At 37.2% G+C, this 12,310-nt stretch overlaps 1 protein-coding gene across 1 annotated transcript in view; it reads left to right on the plus strand.

The window, feature by feature from the left end:
* The window catches only part of CEP128 (centrosomal protein 128), a 382,564-nt gene that overhangs the window by 141,020 nt on the left and 229,234 nt on the right, over positions 1 to 12,310 (plus strand). Inside the window, exons 16-17 of the mRNA XM_047080283.1 lie at positions 6,038 to 6,214; positions 10,972 to 11,031. Coding sequence (XP_046936239.1) covers positions 6,038 to 6,214; positions 10,972 to 11,031 — 237 coding nt within the window. The remainder of the gene's footprint in view (positions 1 to 6,037; positions 6,215 to 10,971; positions 11,032 to 12,310) is intronic.

Consider the following 12,310-nt stretch of genomic DNA (forward strand, 5'->3'; position numbering starts at 1 on the left):
TTTGAATATTAATTTCTAGGAATGTATCCAGTACATATCCTGACACCTTTCTGATTATGCTGCCAATGATCTTTGTATTGCTCAATATTCCCCTAGAAAAAGATACTTAAAAAGCCCGAGGCAAGAATAATTTCCTTAAGTGGGGTTAGAAGTTTAAATCTGAATTTCCATTTTTTGGTTTCTGTTTTATAGATAACTTTCCTATGCCTGCTTAAGACTAGGCTATGGATTGGAAAGTCTTTCATACTCAAATTTTAATGTGCATCAAATCATATATCCAGTGTTCTAATTATGCCTTCCTTTTTTTCAGTTAGCTCTACTGTTTTACTAATGCTCTCAGTTCTTATTCTTAGTATGCTATTAATCCTAACTTCTTCCCTTGCTTTGAAGGAAATAGTGTAAAGCATCTGCTTACAGAGGAGAAGAGAGTATATCTAACCCACAAAATAGGAGCAATTTTACTTTAGGAAACCAATCTTCTAGTAGGAATTACAATGTTCTTTTGCTTTTTAAATACATGTAAAGAATCATCTCATTCTCTCACATATGGATCCGTACTTAATTTGTCAGCAGACCTTATTGATTCTACCCTTAAAACTTACTCTGCATCTGATAGCTTCACACCACAAGGCAGTGCTCTCACTTTTGTGACATCACCTTGCCTTGATGGTTACAATAACCTGTAATTGACAAGATGATTGCCTTCAATGAATTTACTAATTAATTTATTGAAAAATAAACTTACAGAAACACAAGCAGTCACTTGAGTTCAGAGGTTCTGTTTTTTTTTCATTATCATATAGTGGGGTCTGTTCTGCCTAGCGCATAGAGAATACACACACACACAAATGCTCACAGGATGAATGGAACGTAGGAGAATATATATGTTTCAGAAAGATTTATCGATTGACTGCTGTGTGACACACTACTAGGTACTGGGATGTTTAAATAAAGAATAAGATCTCTACCCAACAGGAACTCACAGTCTGGTGGGGAGACAGACATAAAAGACACTCAAATAGTAAGAACTCTAGGGGAAGCTTGTGTAAAGTGCCTTGGGAGCATAGAGAAGGGGTAGACATTCCTATTATTCCTAAGAGCTCAGTTATCTGTTGTTATAATATCCATGTGGGTGAGGAGGGAGGTTCCTCATGTTACTGCACTTCTATAGGAAGTAAAAAATTCAGTTTATGACCTTCCCTTGTCCTCTTTATTCCTGAGTAGTGTTGGGTTCACTGAGGACAAAAGATTTACATAGGTTAGATCCATGGAGACTTTTAAAAACTGATCTGAATTGTTGATTGTGGAAGTGTTGCTTTGTTTTATTTTTTTGCGTATTTTTTGATACCAATCTAAACATTTAATATATAGCCGTACTTTGAATTTAAGAAATGCACCATCATATAAAGATCTTGTATTTTCCAGAAATAAGTTTGTAGAAAGTTGTTATGGTGTGGCCAATACTTAATGTTTTCTTTATTTATTTTCTTGCTGTTTTGCAAGACAGTTTGAACTGCAGTGTGGTAGTTTTCCAGATTAAAGTCTTTTCAGATACCCTGTAATATCTATGGTAGATCCTTCTCTTTTAGTTGTGCTGAAGTTTCTGCCTTGGTTGGCATTTCATTGTAACTTAACTTCCTTGCAGCTGAGTCAACTCTGTTGGCATAAGTAATATGAGCTTTCTTTAGAGAGTTAGATAAATGGCTTCCAGACAGATCCAATTTTTGTTCAGGATAGTTTCATAATTTGCCTTGTAATGCCAGTGTCCTGAATTTAAGGCTTAGGCGTAACAGTTATCTTGAGTTACACAAATATTCTTTCTCAAAACTTTTTAGGCAGGGGCGCCTGGGTGGCTCAGTCGGTTGGACGTCTGACTTCGGCTCAGGTCATGATCTCGCGGTTCATGGGTTCGAGCCCTGCGTCGGGCTCTGTGCTGACATCTCAGAGCCTGGAGCCTGTTTCGGATTCTGTGTCTCCCTCTTTCTCTGGCCCTTCCTCTCTCTCTTTCTCTCTCTCAAAAGTAAATAAACATTAAAAAAAATAAAAAAAAAACTTTTTAGGTTTTTATATATTTATATATAAAATATATAAACTTCTCTTCCTCCTTCTCCTCCTCCTCCTCCTTCTCCTCCTCCTCCTCCTTCTCCTTCTCCTCCTCCTCCTTTTCCTCCTCCTCCTCCTTCTCCTCCTCCTCCTCCTCCTTCTCCTCCTCCTCCTCCTCCTCCTCCGTCGAACCCCAAGACTATGACCTGAGCTGAAGTCAGACACTTCTCCTTCTCCTCCTCCTCCTTTCCCTCCTCCTCCTCCTCCTCCTCCTCCTCCTCCTCCTCCTTCTCCTCCTCCTCCTCCTCCTTCTCCTTCTCCTCCTCCTCCTTCTCCTCCTCCTCCTCCTCCTCCTCCTCCTCCTCCTCCTTCTCCTTCTCCTCCTTCTCCTTCTCCTCCTCCTCCTCCTCCTCCTCCTCCTCCTCCTCCTTCTCCTTCTCCTTCTCCTCCTTCTCCTTCTCCTTCTCCTTTTGTGCTCTATTCTGAATTTTCCAGTATGTCGTGTATTTCATTTGTAATAATGTCCATTCAGAAGTATTTTTTGTATTCTTTCTTTTTTTTTAAACTTTTTTTTAAACTTTTTTTTTAGTTTATTTTGAGACAGCACAGCATGGGAGGGGTAGAGAGAAGTAGAGACAGAATCCCAAGCAGGCTCTCTGCTGATAGCACGAGCCTGATGCAGGGCTTCAACTCACAAACCTTGAGATCATGACCTGAGCTGAGATCAAGAGTCAGATGCTTAACTGCCTGAGCCACCCAGGCACCCTTCAACTTATCTGGCATTTAAAAATTTTTTTCTTTAATGTTTATTTATTTTTGAGAAACAGGGAGAGACAGAGCATGAGCAGGGGAGGGGCAGAGAGAGAGAGGGAGACACAGAATCTTTTGGTTATATGAGGACAGGAGCCTTATCTGATTCACTCTGTCCCTAGTACTCAGGAGAACATCTCACCATAGTAGGCCTTCCATAAAAATTTGTTGAATGAGTGAATAAATCAAATTACAATTCCTTAAGTACAGAGTAGAAGAGCTTACTTAACTTTTAGATTTAAGGTCTTAGAGGGCATGTGGGTGGAGTGCCTGAAATTGAGTTAAATAAAAGAACATGGATTTACCTGGAATGTAACTTAGTAAGGGTATAGGGTTCCTTTATTTAATTCTTAAGTACAGCGCTTAGACTAATGGAAAGATGTGACAGTTTTGTCAAGTATCCTATTCTTGGAATCTAGGGCTGGTCACATAGGGCTTCGATGACCATTTGTCAGAAATGTCAGAGAAGGGATTCCTGAAAGAATAATAGGTAATTTGACTTACTGATCTAAAAGGTCCATGTGAGTTCATCGTTTTGTGAGTTTTACTTCAAAGGGAGGTTGGACGTAGCATGTGGTCTCACCAAAAATAATGAAGTGGATGATGAAGTTTTCAGTCTTTGCTACAGAGATTGAATTTATGGAGCCTTTTCTGACAATGTTAACATTTTCAGGAATATCAAAATACAGAAATAGTTTTGTCTTCTTATTGATAAGTCAAGTGATAGGGAGCACAGAAAAGTGATAGTGGATAGAGGAAAGCCAGATCTGAGGGAAATGAGAAAAGAAGGAAGAGTTAGAATATCATTGTTAATTGCTTGGGTTTAGAATATCAACAGGTGTCCTCCAGGTGCCTCAGTAACCCCTGATAGAGTATTTTCTTTATTAATGTCACACCAGTGAGAATATAGCAGCAGTCTGGAGGTTTATGAATGCATAAAAAGAACTTCCTAGCACACCTCAGTAGCCTCTGAGTACATGTAGGTCTGCATGATGAAATGATCTTTCTGGTGTTGAATCTGAGTCTTCAAAAAATATTAAATCATTTCTTCAGCAAAGTTGGAGAGTTTAAAAGATGATTGTAAACATGTTTTGTTGTCTCCCCAAATTAGCAGTTTATTGAGGGAGGCTTGCACACAAACAATTATATTACAGCTTGATACATTTTTAAAAAACTGTGACATGTGTAATATGCTCTGGGAACATTCTGCATTGGGCACTCAGTAAAGAAAGGAGACTAGATCTTGGAGGATAAGCTTAGAAGGATATGAAGTGTAGGTGGTCGGTACGTAGCAACAGTACAGAGGCAAATACCTTCACACAGGGACTTGGCAGTAAGGTTGCTTTGTAGTAAGTAAGCTTGAAAGTCATCACGTATTGTTCAGAGCCTGGGTGTTAATTTTTCAGAAAGCCTCTTAGATGAAAGCAAGACTGTGAAGATAGCAGTGTATCTAAAGAGATGCAGTATCAATCAGGCGGGAGAGAAACTGAATGGTAGGAGGGCAGAAACAACGTGAACAAAGGAGAAAGTTAGGGAGATGTACTTCAGCAGTCTGCATCCAAACACCACCCAGGAGAATGGAACACTCGTTTTTGTGGTTTGTACATCTCTGATGTGTAGATGGACACGCCAGGCTGCCGTTAACGTGATACCATTTGTGAATTGTTTCATAAAACAAACTCCCCTCGCTACAATTTCCTATTAATTAAGCAACATTCTGATTATAATTTGCCTTCCCATCCAGATTGGTCTGCAGGGAGAACATATACTGGTTATGCTGACACGAACATTCTGATCTGCATGGCAGTTAGGGTTCTTATTGTAAGCTGATGTAGTTAATTGAGTGACATTCTAGTTTGTACATTAGTCTCTCGTGAGCTTAATGTTCCTCTATTGCTGAAAGATGGCTCCACTCAGAGTACCAAAAAGAAAAGAAAATCCAGTCCCTAAGTTTACAAAGCTGAGCTACAGACCAGGAGGATGTAGTCATCAGGATAAATGCCGCCTCTGAGCTACTGGCCCCATTTTCAAATAGCACAGCTTCAGGCAGAGTCGTACACATCAGATGGGGGTGGGGAGACGTACACAGGCATGTCGGAGAAGCTGCAAGTAGTTGCAGTCAGAGAGAGTGGGAAGGAGGGAGGCGATGCTGGACAGAAGGGCAGAAGACAGGTTGTGCGAGGACTCTCTTCTTGTGGGCAGAGGGTTTCATTTATTTTGCAAAAGTAATTTGAATTGAAAGGAAATGTTGGGTGATTCTGCTAAAATGCTATCTTTTCCTCTTGTGATGAATTTTCATTGAGCACATCTCTTTGTTCTTTTAACTTCAAGCTGGATTTTTTAGCCACATCATCTCCTTGCTTATGTTGTATTTGCTAGGGTAGGTAAAGATGATGAGGTCGCTGTGTAATGAGTGAAAGCAAAGCTGGCCAGCCACCATGACTTTTTGGGCCACTGTTTACACTACATTCTAGTGATTTTGTGACCTTCCTTCAGGTGTGTGCAACACCACTTGAATTTTTCTAGTAATGAAATTGTGAAGCCGTAATGATTGGGACTTGCTTTGCCTAGAGGGGGCCCCCAAGTCTTTGTAATCTCCTAAATGATGCTTAGAAATCTCTTCTCATTAAATATTTTTGCTTACTTTTGAGAAGTACCTCTCTTGCTTTGATCAAATTTACATGACTCAAAGCATTTATGAAGTATGACTGTATTTGAAAACTTAGCCTTTTTAAAATCTATGTTTTGATGAGATAAGGTAGTAACATTTTTTTTTCTGAAATGAAGATACTAACAATCTTATTTTATATTTTACTTTTCTAGCGTTTTGCTAATATTTACTGAAAGCTCCAAGTCCGTTTGTGGCGTCAGCTGTTACTCTGCAATCTGTTAATGGCATTATGTTACTAAAATGTGAAGGATTTCTTTAAACTTCTTTTTCTTTTGGTTACAGAATTACTTTAATTTTCTTTGCCAAGTATCCACTCACCCAGTTTCCTCAATGCCCTTCTTCTGAATTCTCTGTAACTTGACCTCAGCTGATGAGTAGGCAAAATGTTTTTAGTAAAGAGACTGACAAAGTCAGATGTGGTTCCTTACACACTCCTTTGAGTTGGCTACACAGGTATTGCAAGCGTTTCTTGCCATTACTTAATTCTGTTTTTATTTCTTATCCATGTTTTAGGAAAAGCATATAAGCAATGAAGAAGAGTACTTAAGGAGGATGGAAGAGGCCAGATTGCAGCTCAAGGATCAACTTCTTTGCCTGGAGACTGAACAGGAATCCATTCTTGGTGTCATAGGAAAAGAAATTGATGCAGCTTGTAAAACCTTCTCCAGGGACTCGATGGAGAAATTGAAAGTAATTATGAGTTCTCATTGTGCCTTTCAGTTGGTTTCCTAATATATAATTATAATACGATTTTAATGCATGGTTACATGGTAGTCACATTTTTATTCTGGAAAGTTTTATGAAACAAAATAACATCTTGCATTTTTTAAAATGAGATACCGTATCTATTGCACAGTTGTGGGAGAGAACGTGTATCATTATTTCATTGAATTGCCTCTATCTCACTCTGGAAAAGAAAATGTCTTATGAGAGAGGCAGCAGTTCTGACTAAAAAAATATCCTTGGAGTCAAGAGGCCTGGGTTGTCGTTATCAGGCCATTTTTGTTGTTGCTAGTGTATTAATGGCTAATATTTATTGAGGACTAGTTACATTACAGGTACTGTGGTAGCTACATATGTGCATTCTCTCCCTTAACCCCTAAAGCCACCCTTTCCTTTAGGTACTCTGATTAAATCAATTTTAGGCCTGAGAAAGCAAGGCTTGGAGAGGTTAAGTAACTTGCCCCTCGCCATATATCCAGTTAAATGCTAGAACCAGGACTTTAAACCTTGGGAGTCTAACTCTGGAGCTTAAACAAGTAACCATGATGCTATTTGCATTCCTTTTTTAAACAAATTATACTTAAGTTAGTTTTTCTGTCTTTAAAATGGAATATTGCTATTCAGTTTATAGTGCTAGGGAAATGATGAATAAAAACAGAATTAATCACGTATGTTCTTAATTCCTTGAAGATAAGCACCTCTTTGTACACTGCTGTATTGTATTGTGTTCCTTTTTTTTTTTTTTTTTTTTAAACGTTTGTTTTTGAGAGACAGAGAGAGACAGAGTACAAGCAGGGGAGGGGGAGAGAGAGAGGGAGACACAGCATCTGAAGCAGGCTCCAGGCTCTGAGCTGATAGCACAGAGCCTGACGGGGGGCTCGAACCGATGAACTGTAAGATCATGACCTGAGCCAAAGATGGATAGTGAGCCACCCAGGCGCCCTGTGTTGTGTTCCTTTGATGCAGTAGGACCATAACACGTATCATGTAACCATCGTTTTCCCTGTATTTATGTCATGTGGTAATATGGTGGGACTCAAATTATAGTGTTATGCCTAATATTTCAAAACTTTTTCAGGTGATTCTTCTTTTTTATTTTGTCATGTCTTTCCTCATATAAAATGATCTTCCCTTTTTGTATTGCTTTCTCCTCCTTTTTCCTGTTCTTATCCCTCTTTCTTTTCTTTTCTTTTCTTTTCTTTTCTTTTCTTTTCTTTTCTTTCTTTTTCTTTCTTTTCTTTCTTTTTCTTTCTTTTCTTTCCTTTCTTTTCTTTCTTTCTTTCTTTCTTTCTTTCTTTCTTTCTTTCTTTCTTTCTTTCTTTCTTTCTTTCTTTCTTCTTTTCCCTTAAGTGGTGTTCTAAAGAAAAGAAAACTATAATTCTACTCTTATAGTGGAAGGTATCTTAGGATTCCACTTCAACAGAAATTTTTCAATGGATAGATTTTGGTAGAGTTGATGGAATTTCTACAGTATGTATTTCTAGTTACATTGAACAAAAAGCTCAGATGTCAGTTTGAGAGGACTATGAGCCAAATATGAGAAGTAATTGGCTTTAGAGGAAAAACTCTTTGAGTTTTGTTACAGGGCCTGTTATAATGCTGGTGTATTCTTTTTCCTATCTAATGCTGTTTTTCTTTAAGACTTGTTACGTTTAAATATATTTAAAAAATGTATGGCCTTAAGATTCTAATTTTATCTAAAAGGAACACATATTAATAGTGAAATATTGAGATGCCTGGTTGGCTAGGTCTGTTGAGTGTCTGACTTCAGCTCAGGTCATAGTCTTGGGGTTCGTGAGTTCAAGCCCCACATCGGACTGTCTGCTGTCAGCACGGAACCCACTTTGGATCCTTTGTCCCCCTCTCTGTCCCTCTCCCGCTCACTCTCTCTCAAAAATAAATAAATATTTATTAAAAAGTTAAAAAATAGTGAAATATTTATTCTATATTTAAGTATTTGTGTCAAGACAGCTTATTTTCAATCAAGATGTAGAAATGGAATCATTTGGATCATGCTATAAGATATATGAACCTTGTTATGGGCAATTACAGCCTAAAACATAGTGAGAAGATAACAGATTGGTTAAATATTTTCTTATTTCTTTTTGAGGCACAAATGATCCTTCTACCATATTCCAAAAAGCACCCTGTTCTTTAATAGGAAAGCAGTGACTGTGGTAATGGATCTTTACACTTTGTCCCTAGAGAAAGACTAATTCAATCCAAGTGATGGGTAGAAAGTAAATCTAAAAGAATGGAAATTATATTAAGTTTTATTTATTTATTTATTTTTTTTTAAGAGCACAGTTTTTTTCATTGTGGGTCTCTTTCCATTAATAATTTCTGTTGTTACCGTCCTATAAACTTGGGGGGAAAATGAATACCCAAGAATATAACATTTGTTCTCCTCAAATAAACTACCCAAGGTGTTGTTAAAATAAAATTCTTTGCCTTACAGTTCAGAGATCTAAGGGAGAGTGGTGGTCCTTATAAAATGTTTTAAAAAATGGAATAATTCCAATTATTCTTTGTCATTTGTTTTTGAAATATTGTGGATGAAATTTTTAAGCCATTTTATGTAGTGACAGCTATGATATGAATTGGATAATAGATATGTAACAAATGAGCCTGAGAAAAGTACTTGGGAGTGTTGGTATTATTTCTAATTACCTTTTTCTAGCCACCCTATTTATTACTTATCCCACTTTAGTAAATGCATATAATATTAGAAAACTTAAGGACGGACACTTAATAAGCCACCACTGTTATAAAACAATTAGGAAATTGTTTGAATTTGAGTTAGGCATTGCCTGAATTAAAGTTACATCATTTTCACAAACCAATCGTCGATGATTGAAGAGCTTTTCTTATAACACTTATTCTGAGTATGCACTCTTTGGAGAGCATAAAGAGGATAGGCTTTGGATCAAGACAGATGTAAGTTCAAATTACATCTCTCTAAATTGCTAATGTGTGACCTTGGACAACTTAGGTAATTTCTCTTTAAGAATTCATGTCCCATTTATAAGTTAGCTTATTTTGAGGATAAAGTAAAATAAGATATATGAGGTGCATATTATGGAGTGAAATATTTTGCACTTAGTAAATACTCAAATAATGCTAGCTGTCATTATTATGTAGTGCCCTTTTTGTCATATATTCATATATATTTGTATATTTATGTATATATTCTTTTTTTTATTCATCTGTTTATGACAAATTGTTGTTGTAGTGTTCTTGTTACCATCGAACTGGAAGTCTATTTTCTGATGATGACATCTTTATATGCAGTTAGTAGTAATAATGATGTTCTCTGTGCCAGATACTGTGCCAGTCCTCATTTTATTTAATTTGTACCTTGACCTTATGAGGCAGTTTGCCTACTTTATAGATGATAACCTGCAGCTTAGAGAAATTAAGTCACATCACTTGTAAGTGGACAGGCTGTTTCTTAAACACTATATATAAATTTGTAAAAAATCACAAAATGAGAATATTATTTGTACTCCTGTCAAATTATTTTAAACTTTAATCTTTAGCACTAGATCTTAGGTCACTGAAGATTTAATTGAAACTGTGACACAGATAAATGGAAAAGAATAATGAAAACATCATAATCAGTGAGAAATGGATGCTTGCAAATAGCAGAGTTCAAAGAGGAAGAAAACACCACAAGCTAGAATAGGCAGAATTTGACTGAAGGAAAGGCGGTCTGTGAGTTGGGTGAGATTTGGATGGTAAGAAAAGTGGAGGAGAGAAAAGTGGGAGCTAAGAATACAACATGTTTGTTTATGGCATATGGTCAGCATCATTATACATTCTTCATGTGTCTAAATGAATCACCTAATGATATTCCTTAGGGGAGTGATGTGCACACACATCAGGAAGTATGGAAGTATTTGAGAATAGGAATAGACATCTTGCAGAGGGACAGGATATTTTTACACAACATTTCTAGGAAGGAGTCCTGTAAAAATATCATAGGTAGCACCTGTTTCAAGGCAAGTAGGAACTGAAAAAAAATTTGTGTTTAGAATCATAAAGTCATTGACAGCCTTTGAACATCATTTTATTAGTAATAAGGCAGAACCAGATGGCAATGGATTTTATAAATGAGTTGGTATGAAGGAAATCAAGGCAGCTGGTATACAGAACCTATTTATTGTAGGATTTTGTTACCATCATGAAATATAAAGCAACATTTGCACAAAATCATGTTGATTAGTTGCTGTCAATTCTACCCAACCATTAATGAGACAAAATGGCCCTCACAGTATAAAATTAAAGAAGGATAAAAGAAACAAAGAATTAAGTTTCCATGTAATTACATCTAACCAACTGTGAAATATATTATGTGGAACAAGACTGAGGAAAAGAAACAAACAAAAAAATGAAAAACTGGTTTGATTGAAGCTGCCTGACAGAAGTCCATGGAATCAGCCTCTAACGATTCTAGCAATGATAACGCTTGAGAGTTGATATGTGCCTCTATATATGAGCCAAATATTTACTCTCAATGAGTACATACGTATATACACGTGTACATAAATGGACATAATAAGTGGTGGTTTGGAATTAGTTGAGTACTTGATAATGAACTTTCTTCTTTTTAAGCCTTTAAACTTAGGGATTAAACTTTTATGTGTTATGGTGAAGAATTTCATTTATGTAAGGTTATTTCAGAGAAAATTCTACTTCTAATAGACTATTTCCTTTTTCTGTAGGTTTTTTCATCTGGTCCTGATATTAATTATGACCCACATCGCTGGTTAGCAGAAAGCAAGGTAATTTGTTTTTAAATCCTAAAGTTATCATAGTATTTATGACCTTCAAGGTGTCCTGTTTGGGCTAACCATACCATTTTGTTATTGAACGAGCATATGCAGCTGTAATACTTCATTGCTGGGGAAGACATCATTGTCATGAATTTAAGAAACTTCCATGTTTCTTTAGTTTAACATTTACAAATTAGCTTAACTGTATAGGTACAGAAGGAGAAAATAAAGGAAGGTAAAACTGTTGAAGTAGTAAAACTAGATTGTCAAAGAAGCAAATTCTTCTGCCTTTTCCTTGGGATAGGCAGTGTCTCTGGAAGTGTACGAAAGTCAGGGCTGCTATAACCAACCTTTCTTGCTTCATGGTTCTTTTGCATGATGATTTATTTATTTATTTTTTTTTTTTAAATTTTTTTTTTCAACGTTTTTTATTTATTTTTGGGACAGAGCGAGACAGAGCATGAACGGGGGAGGGGCAGAGAGAGAGGGAGACACAGAATCAGAAACAGGCTCCAGGCCCTGGGCCATCAGCCCAGAGCCCGACGCGGGGCTCGAACCCACGGACCGTGAGATCGTGACCTGGCTGAAGTCGGACGCTTAACCGACTGCGCCACCCAGGCGCCCCGCATGATGATTTAAATTTAAAGGGTAGGTAAGCAAATCTAAATAAAATTGAACAATTTGCTAATTTTAGCAAAAAGCTTCTTCTGCACTATGGGATAATTACCTGCTATCTTCGTCTATCAGATCAACTTGGAAATTCCTTGATTAAAATATATAGAAATTCGTGGCCACATAAGATGTAGATGTCTTTTTCCAAGTGTCAATGCTCAAGGACTTGCATTCCTTCCCAGGCTAGTTTCTTTCAGCTTTAAGGCGCCTGGGTGGCTCCGTTGGTTAATCGACCGACTTAGGCTCAGGTCATGATCTCATGGTTCAAGCCCTGCATTGGGCTCCATCTTGGCAGTGTGGAGCCTGCTTGGGATCTCTCTCTCCCCGCCCTCCCTCTCTGCCCCTCCACTGCTCACGCTTTCTCTCTCTCTCTCTCTCTCTCAAAATAAATAAACTTGGGGGAGAAAAATAAAGAAAACCAGCTGTACTTTAAACCTGAACAATTGTGGTCCAATTTAGGATTTTATTATTTGAAAGAACTTTTAAGTTTGTGCAGCATCCTTATTTAAATATATGAGAAAAGGGAGGTTTTAGAAAATGTACATGACTTTTCCGGTGCCATATAAAAAATGGGAACATGGACCGCATGCCATGTCAGACTCACAATTAATGTTCT

Source organism: Lynx rufus, unplaced genomic scaffold (assembly GCF_022079265.1).
Source record: "Lynx rufus isolate CCGP_SWC_20201006 ecotype Redwood Valley unplaced genomic scaffold, mLynRuf1.p SCAF_17, whole genome shotgun sequence".
In the NCBI taxonomy this organism is placed as follows: Eukaryota; Metazoa; Chordata; class Mammalia; order Carnivora; family Felidae; genus Lynx; species Lynx rufus.